The 16126-nt window shown below is 31.0% G+C and overlaps 1 protein-coding gene across 1 annotated transcript; it reads right to left on the minus strand.

Moving 5' to 3' along the window:
- Positions 1-1125: 1125 nt before the first annotated feature.
- LOC102612975 (norbelladine synthase-like) lies at positions 1126-2502 on the minus strand. The gene is made up of 2 exons (XM_052436481.1): positions 2283-2502; positions 1126-1538 (listed from the first exon to the last, which is right to left on the minus strand). Exons 1-2 carry the CDS (start codon positions 2464-2466, stop codon positions 1240-1242), a joined length of 483 nt encoding a protein of 160 aa, XP_052292441.1. The 5' UTR covers positions 2467-2502; the 3' UTR covers positions 1126-1239.
- Between the last annotated feature and the right edge of the window lie 13624 nt (positions 2503-16126).

The following is a 16126-nucleotide window of genomic DNA, read 5'->3' on the forward strand; positions in this document are numbered from 1 at the left end:
ATATATGCATATATTCTCTTTAGGTGTAGCAAAGGTAAACCTCAGGGGTGGTTTTTAAAAATTACCCGGCTTATATATGGCTGTGGAGAAAGATCTACGGCTCCTCAAAATTATATTTATATTTACACTATTTTTTGACCCTCGGATAAATGATTAATCAATGATTAGGACTATATGTAATTAATTCTATCGACTATATTTATAAATAACTAATGACATAGATTTTTGGGCATTAATTTTCTCTCACTAATTTTCTCATTCCTTAGTTCATTTTCTTTAATCTCTCTTTGTCATCTTCTTCATGGTTTCACAGTATAACAAAAGCTTGTTACAGAAAAAAATAGAAAAACTGCAGAATGCTTCAAAAATCAATGGTATTTTATGACTTTTTTTTTTAAAGAAAGAATGTCTATTTTCAACCTCTATTTTTGTAAAATTTATCACAGCGAAACTTTAGAAGATAAAAGCTTTATTTCAGACGCGAGCTTGTAAAACGTAAATTAAAAATATTACGTAAGTTTAAGCAGCCATTATTGATTTACAATTTTAGTTGTGTGTGAAACTGTGGATCAATTAATATTGGCTTGAATAAAAATCAATGATGTTTTTGAAAATCGATCATTGCATATGTGTTTCAGAAAAATAACAAGTTCTTCAACTTCAAGTGAGCTGATTTTGCTGGAATTCTTTTACAAATGCATGAAAATGTTGTCAATAGGTTTTAAGTGAAGCAATTAATGAGAAGATGAAACAAATACAAAGTAAGAGATAAGTTAAAAAATAAAAATAAAAATAAAAACTATGGAGGGATAAGTGAATAAGGAGAGAGAAATGTTAATTAAGAATTACTAATAATATAGTGTTAATAAATTATTATTTAAAATCTATGTCGTTAAATCAACCTAATTTTAAACCATCCATTGGTTATTAAATTTAAGGACTAAAAAATGATGTAAAAATAAATGTAATAATATATGTGTGTGTGTGTGTATATATAAAAATTAATTTTCACATTTGTTGTGCTCATCTTATGCTTTTGAGTTGAAATGTTTGAATCGAATGAATCGAAATTAATTACCAATATGCATTACTAAATAAATACAGAGAATACAAACTCCATGCATATATAATCTTTATAGAACAAAAGATTTGTTAATTATATTGCACAAATCACACTGTATATTATTTCTTTATTCTTCTTCTTCTTCTTCAAAGAGAATTTTTATTGAATAGTTATTTCTAAGCATTGGCTTTCTTTTCAGTATTAAGATACTTGGCAATAGCTTCAATGGCTGTTTGGAAACACTTCATCTTAATCAAAGAAACCTTATGGGCTAATTTATCATCGATCTCATAATCCACTGTTGATCTGACAATAGTTGTTTGAGGATCTTTCTCAATGATCTCCGCACGAGTCAGAAGATAATCAAAACCAAGATCTTTGAGTCCTCCTTCAATAATTTCAACTTCTGTAATACGCTTCTCATCATCAATCATTCTATATAATTCCTTCGTATCACTTTTTCCCCATAAAGCTTCTGGAAAAAAAAAAATGGATAGCAAGTAAAAGATCAACAGCTTACACATACTCATAGTGGTTAATTTAGAAGAAAATCAATATATAGTTAAATGACAATGCACATTGAATTATCAACAGTTTACACACGTGTTGATTAATTTAGAAGAAAATCAATATACAGTTACACTACAATGCACTTTTTTTTATCTAAAGAAAAAAAAAATCTGAATGAGAAATAAAATACTATATTCTAAAAATATCTCTATTAAATGTACTTATTTTCTAAACTATAAAACATAATTCATTTCTTAGTTTCGATTTACAAGGACATAAATATCTAATAATGATGTTTTAGATATTTTTATTTATAAAAACAAATAATATTCAGTATTAAAAAATAAAAATAAACATGTCATTTAGACATTTGTATTTAAATTCATTTAGATTTCAAAAAAAAATTTTAGATCGATTCAGATTTCAAATATAAAAAAAAAAAATACAGTCTAGTTTAAATTTTTTAATTAGATTTTTTTTTTTCGATCTTCTCTCCTTCTCTCTATACCAGCCAGCTCCGATGACCTTCATCTCCCAAGGAAAGCAAGCAAAGTTTACGAGGAGAACTAATGATTCGTATTACTTAAACACTGTCAATTCCTTTTTCTTTTTTTTTTCAATGACCTATGATACGCTGTTGTTAGTGTATGTAAGTGAATGGAAAACTTTATATCAGATAAATAAAATGAAATTAAAAAAAGAAAAAGACCTGGTGGGTTAGCAATGCTGACAATGGTACCAACACCTCCATCGCCATGTTCAACTCGAGGCTCGCCGACCATCTCTCCTAATAATTCATGCAAAATTCTCACACGCTTAATATCCCTGTACGCATCCCAGAACTCCTCGGCTGCCACCTTTACAGTTGTTTCCACTACCATTTGTCCCTTCATATTTTCTTAATCTCCGCGAAAACTGCAACTTTCTTGGTGGGCTACATCGTACTAAATTTATAGTCCTTCAATGCCAATATTAACGTAGAAGAGTGATAGCGACAGCTGCCGTTTGGCCACTGTCTCGCCGTGTGTCCCACTATTTTGATTTTTGTGTAATTTTAAATCAATAATAAAATATCGACAATTTTGATTTAATTTTTAATATTATTATTTTTTATGTTCAGTTATTTACTTTAATTTTTAATTTTTTCCTCTTTTTCGTCTGCTCACCGCAACCTCTTCAATTTCTTCACCAACTTTCTTTTCTCCCCTGTAGAAGTGAGGACAGTGATGGATGACTTAGTAGAGGATTTTTCATTAGGCTCACTGAAAATTCAATCCCAATTGGGTCAGTCGCCTTGTTTTTTAAAATAAAATTTTAAAAATAAATTACAAAATTATCTTAATCATGTAGATACGATCGTGTACACTCAAAAAAATACCATATCAGAAATTTTTTTAATTTTTCCAAGCTTTCAAAGAATAAAAAAGAAAGAAACGAAATTGATGAAGAAATATAAGAAGAATTAAGTTACAGTGGGCAGAGGAGAAAAAAAGAAAAGAACTGGGAGAGTGGAGAGGATGAGGATATTAACGTAAATTTATTCGGCATTAATATTATAATATTAAAATAAATTAAAAGTTATCAATATTTTATTATTGATTTAAAATTATATAGAAATCAACATAGTAGAACAGGTGGTGAGACAAGAAGCTAGGGACGGGGGACAGTCACCCGTAAGGGCAACAGACGCTAGTACTTTTCATTAACATATAAAAAGCAAATAATCAGTTTAACAAAAAAATTATGGCGAGTAAATGTTGACGAAATGAAGTGCGGTTTGGTAATACTATAGCATTTACAGTGATTGATGTTACTTATATTGTATAAATAACCACTTATAAAATAAATCGGTTAAATATTAAGTTAAATTTATTTTTAAAAATATTGTAAACTTTAAAAGTAATTGTAAATGTTTGACAAGTTTTTTTTGTTGAACTATTGTAATAATATAGATGACTGAATTGGATATAATATTTAATAAAATTTATTTACATATTTATAAATATGTATATGTAATTTTTTTATCGTGCATATTTAATTATTGATACATAACATAAATATTTTATACTATTATTTTTATTTTTATTTTACTATTTCAATATAATTGGTAATAATTTAACTATCTCATTATAATTGGTAATAATATTTTTTTGTGCATATTTAATGATTTTATTTCCTAATTAATAAGGTTAAGTTTAGATTTTTAAAATATATAAAAGGCTATATGTGGAATCGTATTAAGTATAAAGTTGATTATCAAAATCAGATTTTGAAAAGTTACTATTTCCCTACTTTTAAAAAACTACTATAGGATGAGATAATTTTGAAAAAAAAAGATTTCTAAAAAAATTTACCAAACATTAAAATTAACTTTTAATTTTTTAAAATTACTTTTAAACCTCCTAAAAAGAATTCCAAATAGATCCGAACTTAGATATTATACTATTAATTGATTTTTTTTTCTAACACCTTATGATATGTAGTATATTTTATCAACATTTTGTCAGATTTTTTTCCCCAAGTTATTCAACCTTAGATCACATTAGTTTAAAACATTTATTCAACTTTGATACTGATTAATTTTTATTTATTGTTATATTCTTCTCCTTTTTTTGACCAGAAATGTTGCTATATACATGGCTAGCGATCTGTCTTTATCTTTTTTTCATTTAACAAAATCCTCCATCAAATAAAAGTAATACAAAACTCACAAGTAGAGTTAAATAAGACCACGTACTCGAAGATTAGGCACATAAATCATTTTTTCGCATAAACTTCAGGAAAATGTTAATTTAATACGACGTTTGTACATAAAACTGCATATGATAAATAGAATGAGGACAATTGCATATGATAAAATTAATAAAGTGAAAGTTAATTTTTTACTGAAAAGTTTTGTTGTCTGTGTGTAATGTCATATGCAAATAAAGTTAATCTAAATATTAATCTCTTTCTTTCTCAATTTAATTTTTCTTAATTTTTAATTTTTGTAATATAAATTCTTTTTGTTTGAGTCTGTTTTGTAATCTTCTATTTTCTTTTTAGGGAAAAGGACACAGAGACCCCCAACGTTTGAATAAGGGACACAAAACCCCCTAATGTTTCAAAAAAGACACTCAGACCCCTATTTATTAACAGAAATTATAATTTTAAAGTACAATTACCATTATACCCTTATAGCATATTAAAAAATAATTGTTCATTGTCCAATTTATTCCTATATTATTAATAAAATTACGAATATAACTTCATTACCCAATTTTTTCATTTAATTTTTGTCAAATTTTCTCTTCAAACTAAATAAATTTAATCCATCGCTCAAGAATAAAAATAAATTAAATTGATTATTAATATAATAAAAATAACAATTCTCCATATGTCAATCTATTGGATATGTTATTTAGTACAATTAAGATTTTGTAATTATTGTTGTAACCAATTTTTTTTATTTTGTTGATTATATAAGTTTAAATGGAGAATTGTTATTTTTATTATATTAGTAATCAATTTAATTTATTTTTATTCTTGAGCAATGGATTAAATTTATTTAGTTTGAAGAGAAAATTTGACAAAAATTAAATGGAAAAATTGGATAATGAAGTTATATTCGTAATTTTATTAATAATATAGGAATAAATTGAACAATGAACAATTATTTTTTAATATGTTATAAGGGTATAATGGTAATTACACTTTAAAATTATAATTTCTGTTAACAAATAGGGGTTTGAGTGTCTTTTTTGAAACATTAGGGAGTTTTATATCCCTTATTCAAACGTTGGGGGTCTCTGTGTCCTTTTCCCTTCTTTTTATGTAGAAATAGGCTAACCCAGGCTAGTTTTTTGAAAAAAAATAGTTAACTAAAAATTTGCCTTTATTAAATCTTATAGAAAAAAATAAAAATGAAACAAATAATTACAATCAGTTTTTATTTTCAGAGAAAGTATTTTGATCCAAGTGACTGATGAGTCTATCTTGATTTTATAGACTCTGAGATGCCTGTCCATTACTTTGACTTGTTAAGAATAATTCCTTACGTATGGCTTCTTAATGCTCTTATGATTGGATGGTGCTTTTGAATCATCGTGCACTTTTTCCTTTTTCTTTAGGTGCCATGATTTTCTCGTTCGAAATTTTGCTTGAATTCTGCTATTTACCCGAGGTCAAACCCTAAAGTCAATAAACGACGCCATTTCAATCCTTTTTTTTTCTTTCATTCTCCCTAAAACGACGTCATTTTAGCTTGGTTAAGGCAGCAACGACAGCCCCAAATTGGTTTCTCTTCCTCTTCGTCTCACTCTCACAACTATTCTTCTTCTATTTCTTTATAAACCCACTCTTTTCTCTTCCCTTTCGTTTCACAACCATTCGTGATCCACAATTGGCAGTCACCATCACGCATACCCAACCATCAGTACCCACCACCACCGACACCCGCCATCAACCTGACAGCCACCATCACGCAGGGTTCCATCACACATACCCAACCATCGACTTAGATAAGACAAAAAGGAAAGTTTGAATAAGGATGAGTGTTGGCATTGTCGTTGAAGGATGAGTTTCGGCATTTACTGTAGTTGCGAAAATTTTCTATCGATTCTACACGGCTTTCCCAGTAGCTAAGGTACTCTCTTCTTTGGCAGCAGGTTATTTTCAAAGCTTGAATTTTATGTGCAATTGTTAATTTTGGCTATCATACAATTTGTTGGACTAACTGTTAATTACATTTCTAGATGCCCTGTATTGCGCATGTAGGCTAATATTTCCTTATTAAAACTGTTTGTATTTGTCAAGTTTATGAGAAAGTCGTTTGTTTGATTCACAGGTGCCATACAAATGACCTTTAGGTTTAAAATTTAAATAGCTAGTATTTTTTAGGATTAAGATGGGATGGAAATACACACCTAATGAATGATGGATAATTTGGAAATTTAGCATATATCAAGTATCAGGGCTTAATCTTGCCAAAATTTGCAAAGAATTCATTAAATTTATGAGGCTGCATTGTATTTCATTTGGCGGCAAAATTTGCAAAGAATTTGTTGTTTTATTTTGTGAAGCGATATTGTCACTGATGTTAAATTAAGTTAACATAATGGGTAACAAGCTAAGTATTTGTTTCTATATTTGTGAATCTTAAGTTGTTTCATTTTGTTTCTATATTTGTGAATCTTAAGTTGTTTCATTTTGTTTCTATATTATAGTTTCCAAATTTAATGAATTTTTGATAATTAATTAATAATATATTGAATTATTTTAATTTACAACAGTGAATGGACAATTTGGAACAAGTAGAGGAGGTTGATCAAGTGGAGGAATTGCAAGATTTACAGGTGGCTGATTTTGAAGAAAATTATGAGGATTTAGAGGAAAAAAATTATTGAGCCTGAGGTTAAGATGTCTTTTAATAGTTCTGATGAAATGTTTGAATATTACAAAGCTTATGGCCTACAAGAGGAGTTTCCAGTGATGCAGAGACCTTGTAGAAAATGAGATAATAGAAGTTTGAGATATGTGACATTTACTTGTGGGCGAAATGGCAAGTCAAAAGCCAAATCCAGTCATGTTTTGAGGCTTCAACCTAACCAAAAAATTGGAAGATGTTTGGATTGTGTTAGTGGAAAATGGGTAATTGGAAATTTATACTTTGAACACAATCATGTTGTGAGTCCGAGCAAGAGTAGGTATTATCGATGCAACCATACCATTAGTCTTTTCTTTAAAAAGCAACTTGAAATAAATGATGAAACAGAAATTAAAATGGCTCAAAGTTTCAAGTCGATTGTTGTTGAGGCTGGTGGCTTTGAAAATGTCACATTCTTAGAAAAAGATGCTAAAAATCATATTGATAAGATGAGGCAATTAAGGCTCGAAGAAGGGGATGTTGCTGCAATTAAGAGATATTTAAAGAAAATACAAATAGAAAATTATAGGTTTTTCTTCAGCCTTGACTTGGATGAGGAGGGTCAATTAAAAAATATGTTTTGAGCAAATCCAAGAAGTAGGGCAGCGTATAAAGACTTTGGAGATTTTGTTACATTTGACACTACATACCTCACAAACAAGTATGATATGTCATTTTCTCCTTTTGTGGGAGTTAATCATCATGGTCAATCAATTTTGTTAAGATATTGATTAATTTTGTATGAGGATACGGAAACATTTACGTGGTTATTTGACACATGACTATCATGTATGTCTGGATATCCTCCCCATGGAATCATCACAGACTAAGACAAAGCGATGAAAATGCAATTGAAATTGTTTTTCCCAATACCAGGCATTGATGGTATTTGTGACATATACTGAAGAAGGTGCCTGAGAAGTTGAGAAGGTATGCAGAATATCATGACATTAGAGTTTCATTGCATTCTGTTGTTTATAATTCATTGACTCCTATTGAATTTGAGGAAGCATGACATGACATGTTGGATAAATATGATCTCGGTAATAATCAGTGGTTAAATAGTTTATACGAGGAGAGAAATCGTTGGGTTCCATGTTTCGTTAAAATAACTTTTTAGGCTGAAATGTCAACAACTCAACGTAGTAAGAGTATGAATGCTTTTTTTTTTTTTATGGATATGTTAACTCAAAAACAACTTTGAAGCAATTTGTGGAGAAGTATGAGAAAACAATGAAAAGTAAAATTGAGAAAGAATGCCAAGCAGATGCTAGGTGTTTTAGCCAACGAATACCATGTGGCACCAGTTTTACAATGGAAAAGCAAGTTGAAGAAGTTTACATTATTTCCAAGTTTCAAGAATTTCAACAAGAGCTAATGAATAAGATGTATTGTGAGGTTTTCAGTTGTGGAGGATCAGAATATGAAGTCATTGAAAATGATGGAAACAGTAAAGAAAGGAATTTTAAAGTTATTTTTTAAAAAGATGAGGGTGAAATTCATTGTGTGTGTTCAATGTCTGAATATAAATGTATTCTTTACAGACACGCCATTGTAGTGTTGTCATGTAACCGTATAAAATTACTTCCTGAAAAGTATATTATATGAAGATGTGGGAAAAATGTACAGAGATGCTACAGTAAAGTGAAAGTCAGTTATGATGTAAGGAGTTTGAGCATTGAACACCAACGCTATAAAAAGAAGTGCATTGCTTTTTTTGATGTTGCTGAGGTAGCTTAAAAAAATAAGGAAAGCCATAAAAATATTATGGGTTGGATCGAGGCAGAAATGAATGATGTATCTCTGAATACTAGATGTGAGAGTATCAATATAACTGTTGCTGGTGGGTGGAGAAATTATTATAAAATCATACAGGATCCAATAGTAACTCGTCGTAAAGGTTGCCCACCTTGCCAAAGAAACCAAAAGCAATTTAAAATGTCAAAACAGAAGTCGAATAATGTTTCGGAAGGCACAACTGTAGAGGTAATTTACTGCATTAGCGAAATTTAAATTACTTTAATATATTCATTTTAAATTAATTTAATATATACTTAAATGTGTCTTGATTATTTTCGTAGGACTCGGGGATACATGATTTCTCTTTTTAGGTGGATACTACAATCCCAACACAAGAGAGCAATACGGCCACGGTAATATTTTTTTATTTGTCATTTCCATTCATTGTCATATGTTTGATAATTTGTGTTTAAATTTTTTACCATGATGCATACTTTTTTATGTGTCATTTCCGTAACTTTTTTTGTGTTTAATTTGTGTTCGTACAACAGCTAGCATAACAGGGACTCGCATAACATGCATTTTTTTCCCCTTACTATCAGCCTTGGATAACTTACGGCAGAGTTCATCATGCAAACTTCTAACAATTACTACAACAGAATTTTGATGATGCTAATCGAAGGGAGTTTTCAAGTAATAAACCAAGCACATGATCTAAGTCTATTAAAGTTGGCTTGATGAATCAACAAAGTTAATTTGTGTTTTTATGTATTATTTATACTGTTGTTTAGTCATTTGTGCAACCATATATTTAGGTGCCACAACATTCTTCCAATATTTAAGTAGCATGGCTTTAAATTTAATTTCTAACTGAGTTAAGTCAAATGACTTGGAAACTTATATTTCATTAGAAAATGTTATTACATATGTCCACAAGTATTTTCCAATTACAAGGTACAAATTAAAACAACTTAAAAATAATACTTGAATACAAAACATAATACAACAATCATGAGTATTTTAATAAAATCACAACGCGGTGTCTGTCTCGAATGAAGTTTGTCATCTAACAATTGCCTCTACACTTCAAATTCCCGCATATGCTCAAGTTCTTTGTGCAATAATTAAAATTTGACGGACAAACACTCAATCTCTAATGCTAACTTCCTAACCTCCTCCACTAACAAGTCAATTTTATCTTCGCTGGATTTACGGTCTTCTGTCCATTGAAAGTTCTTACATCCTCTACACATCCAAAATTTGCAATTTGGCTTCTTTGTTTTATGTGACGTTAACAATTCCATATGATCACCGCATATGTTACATATTTGCAATGAGTTTTGATTCTCACTTGTGCCGGATGACATTGTGCTCAATAGACTGTTGAAACTGCCCAAAAAATTTTAAAAAAAAACAACATAATTCATGAGGGCCTGAATGTCGACATTATGTTTATCAAAAACGACCTAAATCATCAAGGCCTAATACTCTGTCATTAATAGTCAATTTCATCTACATGAAAGGGTGAGGGCTGCCAAACCTAATCTAGTCCTAATGTAATTGACATAGCCTATCCACTTACGGGTTCAATTTTCGAGAAATCTAGAACTTTACACAACTTATCTACCACAATAGTAACAAATACGAAAAAGCAGGCACAATACTGATATTAACTAATGAGTATGACCTAAGTTGATTTTCCCTGGTGTAATTGACATCAACTCAATTAGCTGTATTCGCTACCTCAGTCCAAAATTTATGCAGCTTGGCAGGATAACAAAAATATACAATCACTTCCAAAGCAGTTAATAATAAACCAAAATCTGCCCAAAATAACGACAATTCGTAAAGCTATACAATCACTTCCACAACAGTTACTAATGAACCAAAAATCTGCCCAAAATAACTGCAATTCATAAAGTTATACAATCACTTCCACAACAGTTACTAATGAACGAAAAATCTGCCCAAAATAACTGCAATTTGCAAAGCTCAAATGTGTTGTTATAACACAAGCCATCACATTTAGTTAGGTAATAAATTACGCATTTCAATCAGGAGTAAATGGCACCAACATTAGACCAAGTACAATCCCAATTGAAAAAATTAAAAACCCAAAAAAATTCATTTACATATATTTCTATACGAACATAAAAAATCGATGATGGTGTCATAGAATTTGTCTCCTACTTCACCTTCATACATGCTTTAAACTAATTAGGCCATTTAAACCTATTTTGATGTCACATTTAATTTTGCTTTGTCTTAATTTTCTAATTACATTAATTTGCCATAACCTAATTATATTTCTACATAGTCGGGTGTTCGCAAATTGTCACCATTTTGCCATAACATAAATCAGCCATATAATCGAAACAAAGATCGAAGTGTTATCTTAGGCTGCCAGGCGTGATGGTGGCTGCCAAGCGTGATGGCTGTCGATGTTGGTGGTGCCGATGGTTGGGTATGTGTGATGGAACCCTACGTGATGGTGGCTACCAAGCTGATGGTGGCAGCCAAGCTTATGGCGGCTGTAGGCGGTGGTGGGTGCCGATGGTTGGGTATGCGTGATGGTGGCTGTCAGTTGTGAAATGAAGGGGAAGAAAGCGGTGGTTTTATAGAGAAATAGAGGAGAATGGCTGTAGTGAGAGTAAGACGAAGAGGAGAGAAAGCAATTTGGGGTTGTTGTTGTTGCCTTAACCAAGCTAAAACGTCATCGTTTTAGGGAGAATGAAAGGAAAAAAAAAAAAAAGGGATTGAAACGGCGTCATTTATTGGCTTCGGGGTTTGACTCGGGGTAAATAGCATTTTCAGTTTTGCTTTTTCCATTTCTAAATAGTAACACACACATTATTACATATCCACTATTGGGTACAATCATTATTTGACAGAGCAGGATAGTGAAAGCACTGAAAAAATACTAGAAATGGGTCATTCTATGATACTGATATAAAAATTACAGCATCAATAGTGGTGTAAATATTTACTGTTAGATTTAATTAACAATTCATAAAATTAAAAGTAGTTAAGATAATATTTTGATTTCAATTATTAAAAATTTAAATTTACTAATTACCAAATCTAGGGGTGGGCAAAATCGGGTTTGGGTCGGGTTCGGGTCAATCCAATCGGGTTTCAGGTTGTTCGGGTTATACAAGAATTAATCCGAACGTAACCCGAATTATGGACCCAACCCAAAAGTTCAGGTCGGATCAATTGTTAAACTGAATTGGAATTCGTATATTTAATCAAAAACTCCAAATTAAAACCGTTAGAGAACCGAACTGAAAAAATCTAAAAAGAATGAATCTGGCTATATTTGTGAACCAGAAACAAGCTAGCGTTATGCTTATGCCATTTCATTCTATCCTGTCACCCATAGACAAAATGAATCTAGACGCATTATGGCTTTTCTCCTTAAACCTCAAGAGCATTTTCGTCCTCTCAGTCAAGCGTGAAACTGCATGTACGAACTGCTTTGCTTTCACGCACCAGTAGCTACAGCGGCAGACTTAGGCCAAGATAATTTATTTCTTCCAACCACAAACTCTGTTTTGTTCACGAATTACAAACTGTGCAGCTTGTGATTTCTGCCGTTCTGCGTATGTGTGTGCAGCAGCAATATGTGCTGTGTGCAGTGTTAGGCTGTTAACTTAGGTTTTTTTTTTTTTTAGAACCTGATCGGGTATTCGGATCGGGTCGGGTTTGACCCGAACCGATCACAACCAAATCAGGTTTGTAAATTTCAATCCAGACCCGATCCGACCCGAACCCGAAATTTATCGGGTCGGGTCGGATCGAGTAAAATGCCCACCCCCAACCAAATCTATTAAACGTGATTTTTTAAAGATTAAATAATAAAAAGAAACAAGTATAGTATATTAATACTTCTATATTTCCTTGTAAAATATAGTATATATTTTAATATTAACACAATTCAATCTCAGTTTATCTCATTATTATCTCATTTTCAACAAATGTTTACTTTATTAATAAATATTGCAACAATTAATTCAACTCAATATTTGCCGAAGAGTAATTTTTTTTTAAAAAAAAGACAAAGAATAAAACAAAGAATTTAAAATTGTATTGTCCCAACTATAATGAAAAAACAGGTCTAAATTAACATGTGTTGTTGAAGATTGAATAATCATATTTATTATTTACACATCTAGATTAATTTACATATTTGCATATTTAATTTTTAATTTTGCTGGCAATTTAGAAAATATTTATGGAATTACAAAAAATATAGCTATATCCATGAATTTGAATATGATCTATTAATTATTAAGTAATTTATACACTAAATTAAATCAGTTGTAAAAATTAAAACATTTAAATTCATGGGTCAATAATGACTACATTATCAATACGGTAAAAATTCATACAGTACCATAGAGAAATCCAATATCTAAATGACATGGACAGTTGTCATTTATTTACTGGTCATCACAAAATTACACATGATAAATAAAATGAGGACCTTAAAATATAAGATAAAATTATGTGCTATAGTACAACTAGCATTTTCCATAGTAAATTGTGTTAGCCTAAAGGGCTATACATAATGTAGTTTTGATGATAACAAACATATGTATTGAGTGATTTAATAAATATTGTATTTCACATTTTCACTAGTTTTTTAAGGATAATATTTATGCAAGTGAAATCAAGATTGAAGACACTCAACGGACAACGGCGACATCAAGAATATTGTTTAAAGCTCAACGAACAAATTAGTGAGATAAATTCTTGTAAAGCCGGTATGATTTAATTAATGTTTGATTTAGCATTTGAGAAGCTCAAGAAATTAATTTAATTAAATACTTTTCATAAACTAAAAGTTTTTGTTTTTATAAAGAAAAGTATTTTGTGAATTTAAGTAATTTGGACTTAATTGTTAAGATTTGAAATCTTTGATTTTAATAAGAATTAAATTTCGGAGTTGGACGTTTTTACAAACATTTAAAATGTTTTGGGCCATACCATAATTTATGAATATTTTGGACTAAAGTGAAAGGTTTTGAGAACTTTGAAAAATATAGGTATTATGTTGAAAAGGACCTTTGAGCGAAACAATAAAAACTTTGGGGCCATATCATAATTTCAGAAAGTTTGGGAAAGATAACTAATTAACTATTCTTGGGAAGTTCTGAAATTGGACCTATTTGAAAAGTTTCATAACGTTTTGGGCCGTAATATAGTTTTATAAAGTTTTGGGGTCAAACTGTAATTTTAGAAAATAGTTCACTGTAGCAGTTACTGTAGCAAGCGGAATTTCGGATTCTGACAAACGGAAGTCCGAATGTTAGGCAGCATCTATCCGAATTGAAAGCGGAAATCCGGTTGTTGGGCAGTAAGCTACTGAGCGTAAGCGGAAATCCGGATGTGACAAAGCGGAAATCCGGATGTTCAAAAATTCAAATTTGTGGCTGTAACGGTAACATTAAGCGGAATTCCGGATGTCCATAACTGGTAATCCGGTTACGACCAAAATGTGCATAACGGCTAGTTTTTGAGTTCAAACTATATAAACTCAAAACCAATTCATTTTTTAAAAATCCAAGCAAGCAAGAACAAGTGCACACAACATATATTGAGCTTCAACTTCGTGAATCATCATTCATTAAATCATCTTTGTTCTTCAATTTGTATATCCACTCTTAAAGAGAGATTGATTGTTGTATTTTTCATTTCACATCAAATTGTGAGAGTACAAGTGTGAGAAACACTTGGGGTGAAGAGATTGGAGATATAATCTCTTGTTGTAAAGGTTCATTGACACCTTGAAGTCAATTGTAATCGTTTGAAGCCTTGGAAAGGCTTGGATAGTGAAATCCTCAAGCCCGGTGTGCTTGGAGGCGTGGACGTAGGCGGGGATTGCCGAACCACGTAAAAATCCTTGAGTTTGCTTTCTCTTCCCTTGCTATTTAATTATTGTACTTTGATTGAACTTATTGCTTTCAATTTTTATTAAGACATTAGATTGCTTGTTGTGTGGATTTGCTAGGATAATTTTTAAAATTCCAATTCACCCCCCCTCTTGGGTTGCACACTTATATTTCAAATTGAGCTCTCAATTTTGAAAAATGGAAATGAGAGTACAGGGCTTTCAATCCAAATACATTTTTTTTTTAATGAATCCAAATTCCAAATTATTTTTAAAGAATCTTTGATAAAGTTATTCAAAATCGATACACTTAGGAAAGCATGTGCTATTTTGGCTTCAAGCTTTGTTACTGAATTAGTAATAAATTTGCAAGTTCGTTTATATTTTTAGGGAAAATTCATTTGGGATGAGATTTTGCTGGAAACCCTAATAAAGTGGTGGGGACTACACCCACGATTAATGCAATTTGATTTTGATTGAACAGTTGTAAAGTCACATCTCGAATTCACTCCATTTTCTTACTATTATTTTTTTTAATCTTAAGTCCATAAATGGTCGTATAGATTCTTAGGGGTTATTTGTTTAAAGTCTAAAATTTGAAGTTTTATTAAGTTTTAACTTTTTTAAATTTTATTTTTTTGTGTAATTTATATAAATTTTTAGATATTTATTTAAAAAAAGTAAATTTTTATGACTTTTATTTGAATAAGCATATGTAAAGAAAAAGCCACCAAGTCAAAGTTAAAACTATTAAGAGCCGTCCGGATATGCGACAAAATGAAGTAAAGGAGGAGAACTCGAAGATGATTTCGAGAGGGAGCACAACGTCGCAAATGAATCAGAAGAGCATGCGGAGGGGGGGGGCATATAGACAACATGCCACAAACCAAAAGTATGGAGAAATTGATGCTAAACCTGTCTATCCAATGGGCAATCGAGAAAAAGATGCCGAAAAATCTCAGTAGCCTGACTGTAGAGACACTGAGAAAACATATAAATTGGGCACAAGGCATCATCAGTAGCCCAAAAACCATGTAATAGCCACCAGAGAAAAAAAAAACAGAAGGAATATGATGCTACCATATAATGGAAAAACCTCATCCCGGGACTGAGAGCGACGAATGAGCTTCCAATTTATCTATAAATGAATATCACCATCATGAGCAAGATCCTAACTAATCAAGTCCGTACACATTCTAGAAAAAAGAATCAACATAATCTATTCGGCAATCGATGGGGGCAACACATCCTGGAGCTTACCCCTAACCCCGACAGTACACTGCCAATAAAAGAAAACTGGCACTAGAGAGGCCACATCGAAATTATAAAAAAAAGGACAAAAGTGCAACGGACAATCATATAGAAACTACATGCCCCATAGCCAACCATTGATCCGCGCATAAGGCTCAGCAACACATTGAATCAAGAAAATGTGTCTCCAAAGAAAGGAAGCAAGATAACGAAATTGAACGAACCTTTGGTGCATAGCTCTGCAGCACTTGGACTTCATGAAAGA

Source organism: Citrus sinensis, chromosome 3, assembly GCF_022201045.2.
Source record: "Citrus sinensis cultivar Valencia sweet orange chromosome 3, DVS_A1.0, whole genome shotgun sequence".
Lineage (NCBI taxonomy): Eukaryota > Viridiplantae > Streptophyta > Magnoliopsida > Sapindales > Rutaceae > Citrus > Citrus sinensis.